General features: G+C 38.1%; 1 protein-coding gene across 1 annotated transcript in view; it reads right to left on the minus strand.

The window, feature by feature from the left end:
• Window positions 1-7076: 7076 nt before the first annotated feature.
• GTF3C3 (general transcription factor IIIC subunit 3) overlaps window positions 7077-21439 on the minus strand; it is a 36335-nt gene continuing 21972 nt past the window's right edge. Inside the window, exons 11-18 of the mRNA XM_047773129.1 lie at window positions 18395-18597; window positions 17714-17815; window positions 16980-17115; window positions 14370-14607; window positions 13635-13825; window positions 11419-11543; window positions 9109-9261; window positions 7077-7479 (exon numbers count right to left, since the gene is read on the minus strand). Of these exons, the coding sequence (XP_047629085.1) occupies window positions 7357-7479; window positions 9109-9261; window positions 11419-11543; window positions 13635-13825; window positions 14370-14607; window positions 16980-17115; window positions 17714-17815; window positions 18395-18597 (1271 nt within the window). The 3' untranslated portion in view covers window positions 7077-7356. The remainder of the gene's footprint in view (window positions 7480-9108; window positions 9262-11418; window positions 11544-13634; window positions 13826-14369; window positions 14608-16979; window positions 17116-17713; window positions 17816-18394; window positions 18598-21439) is intronic.

Below are 21439 nucleotides of genomic sequence, written 5' to 3' on the forward strand. Positions count from 1 at the left end.
ACCTCTTCTATTTTTTTTAAATCTATTTTCCTCAACTCTTTCATGGAATTAATTCTGGCAATTACATATATTATATATACATATATATGTGTGTATATATATGTGTGTGTATATGTGTGTGTGTGTATACAATATATATATTTGTCTTTCGTCTTTTTAGGGCCGCACCTGCAGTATACTGAGGTCCCCAGACTAGGGGCCTAGGCCACAGCCATAGCAACGCCAGATCTGAGCCCTGTCTGTGACCTACACCAGAGCTCCTTAACCCACTGAGCGAGGCCAGGGATCAAACCCACAACCTCATGGTTCCTAGTCAGATTTGTTTCCACTGCGCCACGACGGGAACTCCCACAATTACATTTTTAATTTCATAAAGCTCTTTTATTCTTTGACTCTTCCCTTTTACAGCATCTTCTCTTCATGTATACAATACTTTCTCATTTTGGAATATTAATTGCATTTTATTTTCGACTTCCTGCACCAGTTCTGTTCCCTCTGAGCCCCCTCCCCTCCATTTGCTTATATCTATCTTTTTCAGAGGCTGTCGTCTAATGTCTAATGATCATTAGCTTCCAGTTCAGCTAAATCAGGGTCTCTGGTTTCAGGGACACCAGGCACAGCTGAAGGCAGTGTTACACTGAGATATAGCCTTGTACACTGCCCTGATTTAACAACTCCAGAAAATAAGCCACCTATGTTCTGCAGGACAGGGGTGAAGAGGTAACCTGCATTAGGTAACTAGGGTTAACTAAGACAGTCTCACAGCTTCCTAAGACTTTCCACTGCTCCGCTGGTTTTTAGCCCCACCTCACCTGCTTTTGGCGGTTCCTGACGCCTCTACTTGCTTCCAGCTGCTTCCTCACTACCCTCTGTGGGCACTTTGCTTTTTTTTCCCTCTGGCTTAAGCTAGCTGCCAGTTGCCCATTTGCTTTTTACTTTCCAAAATTGTTTCATCTTTTTCTTCTCTTCTGTGGTCTTGAGTTTATACCATATTTTTTGTTTGGTTTCCTTTCGTCTTGTGGATTTTGTTGATCTTGAAACCTCTGAGGTATCTCTGTAGATTGGAGATGTGGTTAGTTGACTGTCTTCAGCTCTTAACTTTTCAAGCTTCTGAGCCAAGGTCATGCTCTTTTCAGAGAGGTCCCCCAGCCAATGACTGAGCAAGGCGGAGATAAATAATCCAGATTATGCCCTTCTCTGCTGACTTCTAGGCAATGACTGAGCAAGGCTGGAATACAAAGGCCGAGCCATGTCCACCATCAAGGGGTTCTTCCAACAGGCAATCTGCTGCAGGGCGCCCAGCTGAGCGGGCTCCCATGTGTCATCAGCATCCAAGTCTGATGGCTCCCCCTCCCTGGCCTGTGCTGCTTTCCCTCCATACACCTTTTGTATTCAACACCAGCTACCTGAAGAATGCAGCTGGCTTGCTAGCTTTAAAGGCTACCTTTAAAGAGAATCTCTTGGAAGGATACAGAATTACCATCGAGAATCAAATGAAGAATTCATTTGTGAAGGAAGAAGCACTCTAGAGGCCACAGCAGCAAGACTCTGCCAGCCTTTTCCTTAAAACATTGCATCAGTGTAATTCAGCTCCAAAGATACCACATTTAAACATCCTCTCTTAATGCTAAGCTTCAAAATATCTGGAAGAGACTATGATTGGCTCAACTTGGGTCAAGTTCAATTAGCATTGACCAGGAGGACTCAGTCTTTGTTGATGGCCCTTTCCAGAGAAGGAGGAAGTGTGAGGTAGTCATCTTCCAAAGAGATGTGAGTGCCAGGCAGAAGGTGACAATTGCCAGTGACTGTACAGGTGATAAATGAGGGACAATATTAGGGAAATGTGTGTGACGAGCTAGATTAAAAGGGAAATGCCATTTATTCTGGGTTACTCAGAATACGAGTAATCACCCTCCCACATCTTTCATTAACTATTTGAAAAGAACAATCGTGTTCCCTTTCGAGACTTCTATATTCTATGCTGGGCATCTTACTTTCGTTCTAGAGTTCTCTATTATTTCTTAAACCTCACTTTCCTATTTGTCATTTTCTGGAGCGTTTTATGTAAATAGAATCTGATCAGAGTGAAAGAGACTTTACTTTCAATGAACTATTAGTAAACTAGCCACGATCTGCATTTCAAAAATTGACATTCTTCGACTTAAGTGTATAATTTTTTTTCTAAACCGTTACTTGTAGTTTAGTTTTCATTCTTGATTTGTTGCTGTGAGTAATTATAACTTTTAATTTTCTCACATGTAAATCTGACGGCCTCTTAAATCTTCATCTAAATTGTTGCTATTAAGGAACCTGGTGGCACATCATCATTTGTGATTTCTCTCCAGTTGATATCAGTTTATCAAGATTTCTTGGGTTTGGTCATTCTGCCAGTTGACCAACCAGCCACATTTCTCCATTCAAGCCACAAGCATATCACGACAAGCTTCCTCAAATACTCTGGTGAAATCCAGATACACTGAAACTGTAGCAGGTCTCTGAGCCACAAGTCCCCTTCTAAGGAAAACAAGAATATCTCCTAAAGAATATTTCGTCTTGGAGTTCCCGTCATGGCTCAGCAGAAATGAAGCTGACTAGGATCCATGAAGATGCATGTTCAATCCCCAGCCTCGCTTAGTGGGTTAAGGATCTGGCGTTGAGCTGCAGTGTAGGTCACAGATGCAGACCAGACCTTGCTGTGGCTGTGGCATAGGCCATCAGCTACAGCTCAGATTTGACCCCTAGCCTGGGAGTCTCCATATGTCAGGAGTGTGGCCCTAAAAAGACAGAAAAAAAGAATATCTCTTCTCGTACGTGGACATAAATCAGCTAGAATCACATCAGGATCAATGTCATGTTCAAGTGATTTACAGCAACTCTTTTGGCCTGCTTCAAAAATTCAGTTCATTTGATTTTCTTTAGTATGTCTCAAAAATTATAATTTGGAGTTCCTGCCGTGGCTTAGTAGTTAATGAACCTGACTAGGAATCATGTGGTTTCAGGTTCAATCCCTGGCCTTGCCCAAGTAGGTTAAGGATCTGGCGTTGCCGTGAGCTGTGTGAAGTCGCAGACGCAGCTCAGATCCTGTGTTGCTGTGGCTCTGGCGTAGGCTGTCAGCTAGAGCTCTGATTCAACTCCTAGCCTGGGAACCTCCATATGCCGTGGTGCGGCCCTAAAAAGATAAAAAATAAAAAAATAAAATAAAATTATAATTTTCTGTTTCAGAACATAATAGCAATTGGTTTGAGGGCTATAGACCTGGAGATGAAACTCATAGTTATTTTTTATCTTATCCTTAACTACTTGGGCATTAAATCCTTCTTCACCATGCTTTTCTATCTTGTTGACTATTATGCTTCTTAGAGAATTAACTACTGTAAGAAGTATAGTGGTCAGACAATTCTAGTTGACTTACTGTTGACTTTATACCACCAGACAGTAGGCACATTCCTGTTTTTGCTCTGAAGTTTTTATGTCTTTCTTTTGTGGATTAGACTTCATGACACTACTTATAATTCAGAGACTTTGTCCTTGGTTGCTCTGTGTCCTTCCTTCTTGTGAAAAAAATCTAAAAAGCATGAATGCTAATTGAAAAGGAAGAGGAAATAATTGTAGGTCAGTTAGGACTTTTTGTGGGTGCAAATAATAGAAATATTCAAACTAGTGTAAACTTTAAAGTGCAATTCATTATAGAAGCAGGGAATTTTATTTTTTATTTTTTGTCTTTTTTGCCTTTTTTAGGGCCACACCTACGGCATATGGAAGTTCACAGGCTAGGGGTCGAATCGGAGCTGTAGCCACCAGCCTACACCACAGCCACAGCAACGTGGGATCTGAGCTGTGTCTGCAACTACACCACAGCTCACAGCAACGCTGGATCCTTAACCCACTGAGCAAGGGCAGGGATAGAACCCACAACCTCATGGTTCCTAGTCGGATTCGTTAACCACTGAGCCATGACAGGAACTCCGAAGCAGGGAACTCTTATAGAAAGAACCCAAGGGTAAGAAGGAAGCCTCAGAAGGATGGGAATGGAAAACTGGAAAATCTCTGGGGACCCCGGGAGTGCTCTATCTCTAATCTCTTCTCTTAATGCACCAGTTTTTTCTCAATGGAGCAGGTTAACTGCTAGCTGGCCCACGGGGAAAGCAGAAAATGTCTTCAAAGTTCTCAGGTTCCAATTCCACAGAAAGGCTCTATCTCAATCCTAAAGTTCCTAGAGGAGGGTACAAACTCTTGATTGGCCCAGCTTGGTTCAGGAGCAGACTCTGCTGAATCAACTGTGACCAGGAGAAAAGAATCTCATTGCATAAAGTGGCTATCAGGATTCCATAGATAGGGAGAGGATGGTGAATTGTCAACTTTTTAAAAGACACCCAGGAATTCCTATTGCAGCTCAACAGGTTAAGAACTTGACATAGCGTCCATGAGGATGCAAGTTTGATCCATGGCCTCGCTCGGTGGGTTAAGGATCTGGCGTTGCTGCAGGCTGTGGCATAGGTCGAAGATGTGGCTCAGATTTGGCATTGCTGTGGCTGTGGTGTAGGCTGGCAGCTGCAGCTCCAGTTCAACCCCGACCCTGGGAACGTTCATATGCTGTAGATGTGGCCCTAAAAATAAATAAATAAATAAATAAATAAATAAATATGTCCCAGTAGATGTTTTCAGGCTTCTAATAGGTGGAAGCCCTGGAAGACAGAAAAATAACCATCAGCTTTTTCTTTCTAAAGTAAACTTACCCTGTTTTTATGTTGTTACTCTAAACTGGGACAAGTACACTCCTCCAAATGAACACCTCTGAGGAAGGAGTAGCTTGCTGGTGATCTGGAACAAGCTGTTTAACCTCTCATCATCAAGATGAGGAAGATAATAACACCTACCTTGCAGGTGATTCTCTAAGAGAATCAGAGACAATGTATCTAAAATATCCTGACTGCACTAAGCCCACAGCAGCACAGCTAACACTCAGCAAATGTAGTGATGATCTTAAATGAGAAACAAGCTCACACGATTCTCAACAATTTCTCAGAAGTCTGCTGGAGGGACTTATTGTGTCCTCCAAGGCTATTCAGCAGATACTGGAGTTACAGCCCAGTGAGTTTAATTCAAGAGAGAAACTCTGAACACAGAATACTCAACTCCGCAGGATTCCAAGATATAAATCTATCTTATCACCCTATCACAGTTCGCTTTATCATTACCTACAAATGGCTTGGAAAAAATATACTTAGGAGTTCCTTGGTGGCTCAGTGGGTTCCAGCATTGTCACTGCTGTGGCTTGTGTTTGATCCCTGGCCCACATACTGTGGGAGTGGCTAAAAAAACCCAAAACCCAAAAACCAGGGAGTTTCCATCGCGGCACAGGGGAAATGCATCTGGCTAGGAAGCATGAGGCTGTGGGGTTCAATCCCTGGCCTTGCTCAGTGGGTTATGGATCTGGTGTTGTCATGAGCTGTGGTGTAGGTCACAGACTCAGCTCGGATCCTGGGTTACTGGTGGCTGTGGTGTAGGCTGGCAGCTGTAGCTCAGATTAGACCCCTAGCCTGGGACCCTCCATATGTCACAAGTGTAGCCCCGAAAAGCTAAAAAAAAAAAAAAAAAAGACAGATATATATACATATACACACATGCTCACATACATAAAGTATATGAAACAATTAACTTTAATCACAAAAATATTTATTTAAATTCTATAAATACACAATACACAGTATACCATACATTTACTTATTACATACAAATTGTTTCTCTACTACAAAGTTATGCACTGCAGTGTAAACTGGGGTTAAGAATTCCTAAAAAGGAGTTCCCGTCATGGCTGAGTGGTAACAGACTTGATTAGTATCCATGAGGATTCGGATTCAATCCCTGGCCTCACCTAGTGCGTTAAGGATCCAACGCTGCCATGAGCTGTGGTATAGGTCGCAGACGTGGCTCTGACCTGGCCTTGCAATGGCTGTGGTGTAGGCCAGCAGCTGCCGATTCAACCCCTAGCCTGGGAACCTCCACATGCTGTGGTGCAACCCTAAAAAGAAAAAAAAAGAAATTCCTAAGAAGCCCCCACTGTACGTCTATGATCCTAAGTCTCATACTTATTTTCTTCCAATTAGACTGGGTTTTATAATCCACATGCACATTTATTACAGCATTTTCCCCTAAAAAGAAACTATAAAAAGCTCTTGTTAACCAACAGAATATCTAACAAGTACTGTTATCTTGGATTCAAGAATATACAATGTTTGAGATAAGTAAAAGATTTAATCTGTTTCTACTTTATCAGCAACGCTTTAATCCACATATATAATTTCCCAGTCTTCGTACATTCCTCATGATCTTCAAATGGAAACCAGGTCATGTTACTGGTTTCTGTTTTTTTTCTATTTTCTATTTTTTCTGGTCAGAAAGCTAAACACTGATAATGCAATTTTTCTATATGCCTCAGAGCAGTGTGTTGATCCCTGACCCAAGCCTCCTAGGTGAAAGTCTATACAGCTAAGATACACGCAGTTGAAAAGCAAGATTAACTCAATTACTTGTCTTCCCACCATATAACCATTTAAAGTAATTCTGCAAGGAGTTAAGTGAATTAATTATCTAATTGTGCTGACATGAGAAAGAGTCCCAATTCGTCTTTTCTTTACCTCGTAACCTCCTTTTCTACGTATTTGAAAAACTACCAGTGACAGTTACAGGGCGCAAAGAAATGGATGATCACTGTATACCATGGAGAACTATATCCAGTCTCTTGGGACAGACTATGATGGAAGATAATGCAAAAAAGGAATGTATATGTATGACTGGGTCACTTTGCTGTAGAGCAGAAATTGGCACAACACTGTAAATCAACCATGCTTTAATAAAAATGTTAAAAAAAAAAAAAGGATGACCAACACCAATGATGTAAATAAAAATGTAGCAAATATTTCTTTCAAATTAATAAATGCTCAAGGTCTGTATTTAAAGAATTGTATTAAGAGGTAACATCTGTCTTACTACCGTATCCCAAATACCTATCAAGGTGACTGGCACACAGAATGTGCTTAATATGTCGCATTAAATACACAGATGAATAAAATGGTGTGAAAAAAAATTAGAGTATTCAACTCCATGCTAGTTGAATGACTACTACTGTCCATTTCAGACTGGGGGACAACTTACCAAAAACGGTAAGGGAAAATGACAGAATAATATAAAAGTTATTACAGGAATGTAATTTTGCATATTTACCAAAATATTATCATATATTAAAAATGAAATACACAGCTTATAATTCCGAAATTATCATTTCCATTTTGGGCTTAATAAGCTCCAAGACAGAAAATACTGGTCCATGCACAGCAGCAGCCCAGCTAAGAATTTTCATATAGAACAATAAGTATACAAAAGCTTTTGAGCCATTCCAATATTCCCACTGCTCTGATATATGAGAGACAAGTTGTAGGCAATATCTCTTCGTAAGTCTAACTGGTCAACTTCTATACCCTAGGGGGAAAATACATGAATGAGTTATATTTCAAACTGGCAACCAGGACAATTTTATGGCAAATAAACAGTTTTGTAAGTGTTCAAAAAACAATTAAAATTCTTAATACTAAAAAAAAGAATTATAAGACTAATTTTTATCAGGTAATGCTGATTCAATTAATCATTATAGTAACTGTATCATCAAATATATTTACATGTCTAAATAATATGTTAAAGAAAAAGTCTCATCCATAAACCATGGCAGAATAAACTCCAGATGAATGAGGACTTAAAGAGTAAAAAGATGAAACCATGTAAGAAAAAAAAATACAGTTGAATAATATAATAATATAATCATAGGTTGGAAAGGCCCTTCTAAGTATAACAGCAAAAGCAGAAATTATAAAAAAGATTGATATGACTTCATAAAAAATGTAAACCTTCTGCATTAAAAAAATTCGTAACACAAATTACCAGATGCGGAAAAAAAAAAAAAACCTGTACTATATAACAGAAAGGTATACAAAAAATAGTTCTAGGAGGGGTTACTTAAACAACAAAGCAATAAACTCAGTGGAGTAGATTAAATCTACGTCTTTAATCTTCCTCATATAAAATTTTGGTGTCAACTGAAAAAACACCTGCAACAATGAAAAATAATACCTAAAAAGTTTGAGGAGCAATACCTAAACGTATTTATGAAGTAAAGAACACAAAGTATATTTCATCAGCATAACTAAGTATGTATTTATTTGCTTAACAACTAAAGTCGAACAAGGGTACTAGATAACGGTTGTAACGGAATCTGGGGATTATGAGTGCAACCTTAAAAGCCTTAACAGTGAAAACATGCTTTCCTTCAGAAATTACAATTAGACTTTAAACACAGATTGTCATAGTATTGGCACCACTTCACCCTATATTACATTATTACATTATCTTAAACAAAGCTACATTAGTACTAGTCTTTCATCTTTTTTTTTTTTCTTTTGGGGCCACACCCATGGCATATGGAAGATCCCAGGCTAGGGGTCAAATCAGAGCTACAGCTGCCAGCCTACATCACAGCCACAGCAATGCAGGATCTGAGCCAAGTCTGCAAACCACACCACAGTTCACAGCAGCGCCAGATCCCCAAAGCACTGAGCAAGGCCACGGATCGAACCCGCATCCTCATGGATACAAGTCAGGTTTGTTTCCGCAGAGCCACAATGGGAACTCCTGGTCTTTCATCTTTATAAAGAAATATGTTAGTTATACTTGAAGTTTGAAATGAATAATGGCTCTGCTACTCAATGCTCAGGCTTCTTGTCTATCACCTGTAAACTACGGGCTATCCTAGGATAAGTGAAATGGTCATTTCCACAATATGTTGGTCATTTCCATATATGTTCATTTCCACATATGTTGATATGATCATTTCTATATATGTTCACATAGCTGCTGATCAGGTCATAAGGCTAGGATGTCAAAGAATTACTTGTTGCTGAACATAATTACATAACTGCATTCAATAAGAGAAAAAACACATTTTAATACATAAGTTATAATTAACTTCACTCTCTAATCTACAACACTAAGCTAATTGCACTTATCTACAGATGAAATGAAGTGACTCCTCAGTTTTTAAAGTAAATCATACCATACCTCTATTTCAAGTGGAGGGAGCTCCAAGGCCTTCTGATAATAGTGGATTGCAAGATGAACCAGCCCCAGCTGGTGAAGGCCACGGCCCAAATTGTAGAATGATTCCTGGCAAGGCCCACGTATACTGAGGTATCGGTTAAGAAAGGAAAAGCCCTACTCAAAAGAAAAAGACAAATAGTTCAATATTTCACTCATTTGACAGGTATGTGACAGGTGCTAAAAAAAAAAGAAAAAAGAAAAGGACACAGTCCTACCCTAAAAGAACCTATTATCTGCAGTGTAGTGTCATATTATTACATAGTCAAGATATCTTCTGAAGGTGTGTAGGAAGATAGTTTTTAAACTAAGGGCAAAAGAAAAAAAATAAACTAAGAGCAAAAGAATTCTCAGAAAACAGAATCAAATGTTACAACTAGCTGTCAAAGATCTATAATCTGTAAGCACATAAAATACATTTTCATGGTTTCAAGTTGGCTTTTGTGGCATTAGAGGTTAGTAAACTTTTAGATTTGAGACACACGTCTAAAAAGCTTAAGCAAAATATAAAACCTGAGCCCCTATTAGCAATAATTTAAGAAGTCTCATCCTCAGGAGCAAACTCACTTGAGTATATCTAACGTTTCTGGGTAAAGGGTACCTTTTATGTTTCTCTCGGAACCTTAATTACCTCTTAGCCAAAAACATTTGATGTTTTTTCTCCCTGAAAGCTTCTGACTCAAAGTCTTTATGGAAAAAACTATTTCAGAGTAAGACTGTAATGACGGAGGTTCCCTGCATGTCACACAGTCCAAAAAGCAACCTGCTGCTTTGCTTCTTCCTATATTCACTTTCCTCTTTAATACAGCTTCAACATTTATCATGCACAAAGAGCTACAAATTGCAAGGTCCAAGGATTTTATGTAAGTAACTAAATAAATATACTCCTGAGAATTAAGAGGGAATCAACTAATTTGTATGTATGGAAGATAAAATGCAATTATTTCCTGAATGACCTGCTATGTAATAAATGGTCACAAATTTTCCAAATAAACAGATAAATAATAAAAAAAGAAGGAATTCCTTAGCATTAGTGCATTTTAGGAATAAAAATGATTATGCTCAATAAATAAATCTACTTTTGGCATAATAAAAGAACTCATTTGCATATATGAATATCACCTCTACTCCACTGAAACACATGGTTCTTTGTTAAGTAATAGCAGTAAATTAAACAATCTCAGAGAAATATCAAATTTTCATACTTAAAAATGAGAAATTTAAAGATAAAAATCTGAGAAAGAACATTTTCTTTTCCTTCCTCATCACTTAAAAAACATGTCCAGGAGTTCCCTGTTGGCCCAAAGGTTAAGGATTCAGCATTGTCACTGCTGTGGCTTGAATCTGATCCCTGGCCCAGGAACTTCCACATGCTGCAAGCATGTCCCCTCCCCTCAAAAAAATAAAAAATCTCACATGTCTATACATGCCTCAAACATATAAATGTAAAAACTGAAATAAAACTAAAAGTATTGAGAAACAGGGGTGAACAAGACAGGTAAGATCTCTGATCTTTTGGGAGTTTATATTCTTACTAGAGGAGACAAGCTATGTAAAAAAGTAAATAAGAAGGAGTTCCCGTCATGGCGCAGTGGTTAACGAATCCGACTAGGAACCATGAGGTTGCGGGTTCGGTCCCTGCCCTTGCTCAGTGGGCTAACGATCCGGCGTTGCCGTGAGCTGGGGTGTAGGTTGCTGTGGCTCTGGCGTAGGCCGGGGGCTACAGCTCCGATTCGACCCCTAGCCTGGGAACCTCCATATGCCGCGGGAGCGGCCCAAAGAAATAGCAAAAAGACAAAAAAAAAAAAAAGTAAATAAGAAAACAAAAAGGTAATTTCAAATTGCTTTATGAACTAAAAAACTTTAAAGGAACAATCTGTGATGATGATGTAAGAAACAGTCATATAAGTACATATTCATACATTATTATATGTATATGCTATTATATTTAATTTAAAAATCTTCAGGACCTAGAAAGCCAGAAGCCTCTGGGGCTCCAGAATACAAGGAAGCCTGTACAGGATTCCTCAAGATTCTTCCAGTGTCTTCTTTCCTTCTGATCTGGCTGTGTACTCCTTCTACACGGCTGTCTAAGTCTTAGCCAGGAGGACCCCTAGAGGATGATCCGTGAGTGCTGAACATAGGGATGGGTGCTGGGTGTTCCTGACACATGAACTAAACAGGTATTACTTTTGAAGCAGGATAACAAAATCATTAAATATATTCATTTTTAAAGAACATGAAATCAAGTAATGAGAAATCCAAATGAATTACCTGCACAACAAGAGCATGTCTCCTTAATACATACTTCTGAGATGCCATGTGAATAAAGGTTAGGCCTATACAGAGGCTATAGAGAGGTTCATGGGGATAGGTGCGAAAGGCTTGCACGTACTGTCCTGGAAAATGAGCAGTGATATAAGATTGTGTGACAAGAACACAGTCCCTTATTTCTTCAACACTCACTCAAATATATTTTACAGTAAACAAACATTACTGTTAATTAAATATATGCAAAGTGTACCAACCAGATGCACACTAATTTGAATTTTAAAACGTATAACATATAACAAAGTTAGAAGGACTTACCTATGAACACATCCTAACCATGAAGTTTAAATATGAGTATAAAAGTAACTTTTTTTTTAGTACAGTTACACTTTTCCACATAGAGTAATACTTGCAAAATAAACAATGTACCAGATTTTGTGGTCATAAATCTACTTATGATCTTAAATCGTTTTAAAAACCAAAGGGGGGAAGGAGTTGCTGTTGCAGTTCAGTGGTTTAAGAACCTGACTAGTATCTGTGAGGATGCCAGTTCGATCCCTGGCCTTGCTCAGTGGATGAAGAATCGGGTGTTGCCGCAAGCTGTGGTATAGGTTGTGGATGCAACTCAGATCTGGTGTTGCTGTGACTGGGGCGTAGACTGGTGGCCGCAGGTCTGATTCAGCCCTTAGCCTAGCAACTTCCATATGCTGCAGGTGTGGTCCTAAAAAGACAAAACAAAACACCCCCAATGGAGGAATGTGTCTTTTAGCGAATTCTTTGGTAAAATTAATTGACCTGTCTTATAAATTCAAATGTGATGGATCATGGCTGTGAGAAAAAGAAAAATAGTTTCATTTTGTTTTATAGATTATGGGTATCACCTTCCTAAACAAAGCAAAACTACTTTGTTTTTTCTGAGAAGAGCTAAATGTATCTAATAATAAAATAAGAATCCAAACTTTGTGAATTCCATGTACTCTATACATAAAATTATCTCATGTCAAAATCCTAACTGTATGAGAGGTGCATTTAAGTAAATTTTTCACATAAAATAATGATCTATAATTTATCATATAGGGAAGAAAACTTCTATTCCAGAAAGAACAGCACTGCAAAATCTCCTTAGCAACACAGATGGTAAACTGCCATTTGGACTTTCTATTTTTGCCTTGAGTAAAAGCTTCTAAATATAGGAAAATAAACTAAAATCTCTATTTTATATTTTCTTAATAGCATACATAGCAAAGGAAATCTAATGTTCCAAGATTACTGGCTGTGGAGTTCCCATCACGGCTCAGCAGAAATGAATCCAACTAGGAACCATGAGGTTGTGGGTTCGATCCCTGGCCTCGCTCAGTGGGTTAATGATCTGACATTGCCGTGAGCTGTGGTTTAGGTTGCAGACGTGGCTTGGATCTGGCGTTGCTGTGGCTCTGGTGTAGGCTGGCAGCTGCAGCTCTAATTAGACGCCTAGCCTGGGAACCTCCACATGCCATGGGTGCGGCCCTAAAAATACACACACACAAAAAAAGAAAAGATTACTGGCTGAACAATGTTAAAAACAACAGCCATTCACAAAGAAACACAAAAACTATTAAACAGCCAAAATCACAGTATAAGCAGAAGTGAACTTGGCAATACTAGCTTTTAGACAGCAGGAGATACACACCTCATCTCAAGTTTAAACATTTGGTTAGGTATTTTTCTACTAGTTTGCTCCTGATTCCTTATTACAGAAATTTTGTATAAATGACTAATGAATTTTCCCTGAGTTTAATCAGAATTAGTAAGAACTATGTAAATAAATCTTGATGTAAATAAATAAAGACTTGTCTCCTAAAGTAATGAATTATCAGAAAATCTTAAGTCCCTTTTTGTTACTATAACAAATTAAAATCTGGTGGCAGAGTATCCATAATTGATGAAAATTATTTTAAAAAAACAAGCCTGAGCCAAGCAAACTGCTGACCTTTAAAGTGAGTTTTAGGACATAATTTAGCCTTTTGAAACCAAAGCACTATAAGAAAAATAAATATCATCATTATTGTGAACACTTATAGCCACTTACTGTATGTGCCAGGCACTAGCTGAAGTACTTTATATTCACTCATTTAATTTTCACAATACTCTACAAGGTAGGTCCAATTACTATCTCCATTTCAGAGATAAAGAAATCAAAGCAGAGGGAGGCAGACAAAGACAGGTGCCAGGACACTCACCAAGTGCATGCTTAAAACTACCAGATACAAAGGCATTGTGTCCATTTAAGACACACAGGGCATGACTGTCTGGGTTTTTGAGCATTAAACGGAGACAAAAGCGATGATGTCGTACATCTTGGGAGTGCATGGTAATTTGATTGAAAATGTTCCAGAGCTGGGGTTTATTGACATGTTCCATTACCATTAACCTAAAATTGCAGAAAGAGGGTGAGGGTAGAAAATAATGTAAAAAGGAAATCTTCCTGATTTTTAAGATCAAAACCCTTCAATACTCTCCCACCAACACTGAAATGCACCATCCTCCAACAAGGGGGATGCAGTCTTTGTACATTTAGCTTCTGCTTTTCAACACAATTTATAAACCAAAAAGCAAAATCAACTGGTTTTAAGTTTCACCTTTTCTTTGCCAGCCCACTATAGCTGCAATGCAATGAACACGAATAATAATGTGTGCGTTATATTTAACTACTCATTTAACCCTCACAATAATCCTAAGGTAGTAATATTATGATGTCTGTTTTATCATAACAAATGGGGAAACTGAGGCACAAAAGGTTAAGTATATAGGAGTGCATGCTCTCATATACTGCTTCTGAGAATCACCAAAGAACTGAACCCATAAATGACAAGAGAGTTAAAATAAAACAGCTTATTAATCCTTAAGCACAAGAAACTAAGTCAGGGTAAATATACATGTTTGAATTTAATTAAAATAAGTTTTTGGAACATCACCTGATATAGTTGTATGCCTTTCCAAAATTTTTGTCCAGAATTGCAGCAGAGAGACCAAAGTATTCTAGCTCTTTGCGTTTTTGCCTGTCCTCATAAAATGAATAATATTCCAATGAAGAATCCACAAGTAACTCAGCCTCCTGAAACCGCGATAGGTCACATAAGGAGTATATGGCCTTCAACAGAAGGTTCCACCAGTCATCTTTTGGCAAGACACTTGTGAGTACAGCAAATATGGCTAAAATGAGACCAGTGAAAATCAGTTAGGACACTGCATTTCCAGAAACAGCAGTATTAGAAGGAAAATTCACACAATTGATTTTAAGGTTAAGTTTAATAACCATGGCCCTATAGCACTGAATTCTTGCCAACATTTTTCTGATAAGGACGAGGAGGGAGCTGCCTGTTTCCATTCCCTCAACATGACCCCTTTGCTCTGCCTGTCTAACAATCTGCAGTCCCACGTAATCCTGACTTCAGATTTGTTCTCTGTAAAGTCCATCTACCTCATTCATGTCTCCCAGTGCAAGCTAGGATATATACTCCTCCAGGGCACAGCGAGCATGCTTTCCATGACTGAGGTCAGATAAGGGATCTTGCACATACAAGGGATTCAAATCTTTACTAAGCAAAAGCATTAAAATTCATACTTTGAGATTGTTCTTGATCTTTTTATACTCTCAATTTCTCTCTGCCTCAAAATTTCTCTTTTCCCTTTAACAATCTTCTTTTCCTTATTTGTCTTTAAGAAGGTTCCCTTTTTTACAGCCCTTGAGAAATACCAAAAGCCATAACACTTTTTTTTTTTAACTGCCTTCAACTCAGTAATTCTCTTTCTGGGAATCTATCCAAAACAACTAGTCAAAAATATGGATAAATCCATAGGCATGAAGATGCTCACTACAGCATAATTTAGAAAAGAAAAATTATCAGAAGCAAACATATAATCAAGAAATAAAAAGGAAATGATGAGATTATGGAATTATCCAATGAGATATTACACATTCCTTAAACAGAACAGCTACAAAGACAAGAGAATATGAGAAAATGTTGAGTGAAAAAAATAAGAGTACAAAGATGCACATAGCATAAAGAGCCCTTGTTTATCCTACCACATGCTGCACTGGTGTAATGTGATGCCCACCATGATGAAACTAACAAAACAAAACATAAACTTTATGAGCTTAAGAAAAACCAACAATGCATCCTGTTTTCTATATGTGAAAACAGGCAGGATCACATATAGAGAAAAATATAACTCAAGGAAACATAGTCCAAAATACATGTATGCAGAGACAGAAGCCATTGGGATAAGCCCAGAACCAATAAACGAGAGACGGCAGAGCTCTGAGGCTAGATTAGGAGTTGAGCAGTTGACTCTCTCCCCTCAACATCTTACTTATCTTACTTCCTTATTTTGTGCTTATACAGATTCAGCTCTTCTGGATGCTAAAACCCTGTCCATTGCACACTGCCAAGTCAGTGACAATGACTTAATATCCGTGGAATAAATTTTTTTGCCAGATTGGTATCCCTAATTTATGGCTAATGTTTTTCCCAGAGTTCCCTGAGTAATAGCCTCACTCAAACATACCTGATCCTTTTCCAGCTAAAAACAGATGGCTTTTTAAGTCATATGACTTGAGAATGGGTCAAAGCAAGTAATTTTCAGAGCTTCTATTTTGTTGACTACTGCTACATTTATCAAAAATGGATTTAACAGAGAATAGAATATATGTAATTGAAGTGACTAGATAAATAAAGCCGTCTGTATTAGCACTTAATGTTCACAAATTTCTTAAAATAGGGTATATTTTCTTTCTAAAAAAGTCAAAATTAAAAGTTTGTTTTAGGAGTTACCACTGTGGCACAGTGGGTTAAAAATCTGACTGCATGGGAATTCCTGCCGTGGCTTAGTGGAAACTAATCTAGTTGACTAGTATCCATGAGGACGTGGGTTCAATCTCTGGCCTTGCTCAGTGAACTAAGGACCGGGTGTTGCTGTAAGCTGTGGTGTAGGTCACAGATGCGGCCTGGATCTGGCGTTGCTGTGTATGCCAGCAGATTTGACACCTAGCCTGGGAACCTCCATATGCCACGAGTGCAGCCCTAAAAAGACAAAAAACAAAAAATGAAAAAAACTTACTACAGTTAGTAACTTACTACAGTTAATAACTTACTCCGGTTACTGTGGAGGTGTGGGTTTGATCCCCAGCCCAGGTAGTGGGTTAAAGGATCTGGCACTGACACAGCTGTGGCACAGGCTGCAGCTGCACCTCAGATTCCATCCCTGATCCAGAAACATCCATATGCCGTGGATGAGGCCATTAAAAAAAAAAAAAATCTTTTTTTTTTTTTTCACAGAATGATCTAAGAAGATGCCTACCTTTTAATTTTCTCAAACAAAAATATTTATATATAGCCTTTCTTTTTTTCCTTCCTCCCTTCCTTTTTTAAACACCAAACAGGTTTATTTTACCTGAGGGGTCTAGATTAGAAACCATCATTTTATCTGAAAAGGGTATATTTTCAATTAGATTACTGTCAGGTGTTATTACTTCAGCAGTCTTCGCTCAAACTTTATACAATAAAGCAAATGAAAGTAATTACCTTTTGCATCACAATTTGCTGTCTCTTGGTCATTGCTGTCTGATATTTTGTCTCTTGACACTTTAATAAGGTAGAGATGCCGCTCTCCAGATTTGGAACTGGATATCAAACAGACTTGAGCTCTATTCATCGCTACCTGAATTAAAGATGATAATTGAGATTCTTTAGTCACATAATTTCTAAAAGAAAATCTACGGGAAACCAGTATCACAGGCGTGTCTGAAACTTTCCTTAGGGGAAAAAAGACTAATTATTGTGTACATAACCACCTCAAAGAGAAAAAATAGACTTATTTTTTTCCTAAGAAAGGAATTTGGGTCACAATACTCACCTTAGTCAGGAAAAAGTTTACATTAAGTTTATGAAACACACACACACACACACACTCTGCAAAAAAGCCAGGCTCGGAAAGGATGTCTTATCTGGAAAACATTTTTGCTAATGAAAATTCTGGCACACTGTGGTGTCTATAGGGTTGATAATTGACACCACAATGGTTTTCACTTTTCTAAATATGTACTAGCAAAGTTTTCATTTTACAATGTATAGTCAAGTTTACACTTTAATGTAGAACTTTCAATTACATCTCTTTTGTCTTTCATCTGACTTTCACTTTTAAAAGTTTGAATTTAACAGAGTAAAAGAGTTACAAGATAGCTATAATGTATGTTTAAACCAAAATCTAAACATTTTAAAAGTCAATAAGGCTAATACAAAGTAAGACCATTACCCACCTTTAAAAGCATGGCTAACATGGTAAGTAAGGTATCCACATAACCATACATTTTGCCTTGTGAAAACAACAGAGTAGAACGATGAAGCAGTAACTTCAGTTCCTAAGTAAATAAACACATGATAATAAGTATGACAAGATTCTTTTTGTGTAAATTGCTTTGTTGCACAGAAAAGTTTCATCTTAAAACCAAACCTTGGAGTTCCCGTTGTGGCTGAGTGGTTAACGAATCTGACTAGGAACCATGAGGTTGCGGGTTCGGTCCCTGGTCTCGATCAGTGGGTTAACGATCCGGCGTTGCCATGAGCTGTGGTGTAGGCTGCAGACACGGCTTGGATCCTACATTGCTGTGGCTCTGGTGTAGTCCAGTGGCTACAGCTCTGATTAGACCCCTAGCCTGGGAACCTCTGTATGCCACGGGAGTGGCCCTAGAAAAGGCAAAAAGAAAAAGACAAACCCAAACCTAAACATTTGCTTTATAATCTCCCATAAAAATTAAAATCCAATGTTTCAGAAACTATAAATTATAATGTTTAATGAGTTGTTGTAACTTAAGATTCAATCATTTTTCAACAGCACTAAATAAAACTTGGACATAAATTGCAGAGACATCCTTAACTGAGGTGAAAGTTCTAAAATACAATCCACCAAGAGAAACATCCTTGTATGTTACACAGCCTACCTGCTGTGCTGCGTTTGCATCTTGTGCTAAAGTATCTGGATCATACATTGGTTCCAGAGCTTCCAGCGCTTTCTCAGGACGACCCAACTGCTGCTGAAGGGTGGAAAGAGAAATTCTTGCATCCAAATGGAGGGGGGCCAGATCAACCACTTTGCCATAGCTTTCGGCAGCACGCTCCATGTAGCCTAAGGCCTTTAAGCATTCTAAAATGATATTAAAAAATAAAGCATTAAATGAACTATAGATTTGTAAGCTGGTCAAAATTACTTCTACATTTTCAAACAAATATTATAGGAAATATTTTTTAAAAACTGTAACAAGAAAGAAATATATGCATATTTCTAGTACTTTAAAATAATTATCTCTTCTAATCTCCATCTAAGCTATAAGGATATAATCAGTATACACACACACACATGCAATTTGGTATTCTGCTTTATTCACTTCGTATTACGCTTTCAACATTTTCCCATGCCTTCACTAGCACTTTGAATGCTTATAATATTCAATTAAATTGATTATTTACTTAAACATATTATTCGACATTTAGGCTATTTCCAAATTTTTACTCTAAAAAGTAACTGCAGTAAATATCTTCATGTATATAAGCCAGAGTTCACCAACTGGCAGACCAATTCAACTCACAAATATGTTTTGTCAGCCCTCTGTTGTTAAAAATAGAAATCTAGCTACATTTTTTTAAATTAGGATTTTCATAAAATCCATGTAACTGGACTCTTTTGAAAAACCTGGATTTGGGATCAGCGGGTCCCCTTATTCCCACTTGGTGCACCAGTCATGCTGAGAAATGGCAGCACCCTTTGTCCGGGGTTGTCCAGGTCTTATCCTATCCTGGGCCTATGACTTACCCTCTTGACTCACTTTTGTTACCTGCTAGATTCCTGAGTTCTGTGATCTCCAATATAAACTACCTCTCCTCACTGTATTCAATTATTTCCTAAAGATTAGTTCTCAGAAGGGAGGTTAGAGGGATCTTTTCCTCACACTTTATACCAATCAATCACTACGTCCTATCCCTGGAAACTGAAGGTGAACTGCCCCTAAGCATGTCTTCTTTTCTACATGAATAGTCACAGCACTAATCTAGGCCCTTTCCCCTCTTTCCTTTTCACTTTAATGATCTCCTTAAGATGCTATTTTGTCTCTGTTTTCTCAACTATCTACTGACCACCTGTCTTTAGGTTAAACTTTGGTAATAAAGGAAGACTACTAGATATGGATGGATCATTGTGATGGCACTTCTCATAATTTTTTTATGTCTCACTTTTAAAGATATTTTGTTATTATGCTACAAGCATTAAATTCCTCAAATGCTCTTTCTAATCTACTATTTCAAGTCTCTTTATAATTTTTAGATGATTCTGAGGTTTTATCTTCTACTCATCTCATGCTACACAGGCGTAACATGCAAAAACCAATTATCAGTATCTTTAAAAAAGATTTTTAGATGTCTACCATTAGTAACAGAAGTAGTTTCAATACCACAGCCTTACAGAAGGCAGTAAAAACTCTAACTCCCTATTCATGTCTTTAAAATTCAAAACCCACAAATAATGCAACTTTTTAGTGCTATCTTAATCATTGAGTGTTCTCTGTACTGTTTCATATCTGTGATGTTTCAAAATATCCCAAAATGTCAATCAATGCTCCTCTAGTTATAGAGAACTTTCTGTCATTAGGTAATATTTTAATTTTTTTTTTTTTTTTTATTTTTTATTATTTTTATGATTTTTTTTTATTTTCCCACTGTACAGCAAGGGGGTCAGGTTATCCTTACATGTATACATTACAATTACATTTTCCCCCCCACCCTTTCTTCTGTTGCAACATGAGTATCTAGACAAAGTTCTCAATGCTATTCAGCAGGATCTCCTTGTAAATCTATTCTAACTTGTGTCTGATAAGCCCAAGCTCCCGATCCCTCCCACTCCCTCCCCCTCCCATCAGGCAGCCACAAGTCTCTTCTCCAAGTCCATGATTTTCTTTTCTGAGGAGATGTTCATTTGTGCTGGATATTAGATTCCACTTATAAGTGAGATCATATGGTATTTGTCTTTGTCTTTCTGGCTCATTTCACTCAGTATGAGATTCTCTAGCTCCATCCATGTTGCTGCAAGTGGCATTATGGCATTCTTTTTTATGGCTGAGTAGTATTCCATTGTGTATATAGACCACCTCTTCCGAATCCAATCATCTGTCGATGGACATTTGGGTTGTTTCCATGTCTTGGCTATTGTGAATAGTGCTGCAATGAACATGCGGGTGCACGTGTCTCTTTTAAGTAGAGTTTTGTCCGGATAGATGCCCAAGAGTGGGATTGGGGGGTCATATGGAAGTTCTATGTATAGATTTCTAAGGTATCTCCAAAGTGTTCTCCATAGTGGCTGTACCAGTTGACATTCCCACCAACAGTGTAGGAGGGTTCCCTTTTCTCCACAGCCCCTCCAGCACTTGTTATTTGTGGACTTATTAATGATGGCCATTCTGACTGGTGTGAGGTGATATCTCATGGTAGTTTTGATTTGCATTTCTCTTGTAACCAGCGATGTTGAGCATTTTTTCATGTGTTTGCTGGCCATCTGTATATCTTCTTTGGAGAAATGTCTATTCAGGTCTTTTGCCCATTTTTCCATTGATTGATTGGCTTTTTTGCTGCTGGGTTGTATAAGTTGTTTATATATTCTAGAGATTAAGCCCTTGTCGGTTGCATCATTTGAAACTGTTTTCTCCCATTCTGAGAGTTGTCTTTTTGTTTTCTTTTGGGTTTCCTTTGCTGTGCAAAAGCTTTTCAGTTGGATGAGGTCCCATGGGTTTATTTTTGCTCTAATTTCTATTGCTTTGGGGGACTGACCTGAGAAAATATTCATGATGTTGATGTCCGAGAGTGTTTTGCCTATGTTTTCTTCTAGGAGTTTGATGGTGTCCTGTCGTATATTTAAGTCTTTCAGCCATTTGGAGTTTGTTTTTGTGCATGGTGTGAGGGTGTGTTCTAGTTTCATTGCTTTGCATGCAGCTGTCCAGATT

This window comes from Phacochoerus africanus, chromosome 3, assembly GCF_016906955.1.
Source record: "Phacochoerus africanus isolate WHEZ1 chromosome 3, ROS_Pafr_v1, whole genome shotgun sequence".
Classification (NCBI taxonomy): domain Eukaryota; kingdom Metazoa; phylum Chordata; class Mammalia; order Artiodactyla; family Suidae; genus Phacochoerus; species Phacochoerus africanus.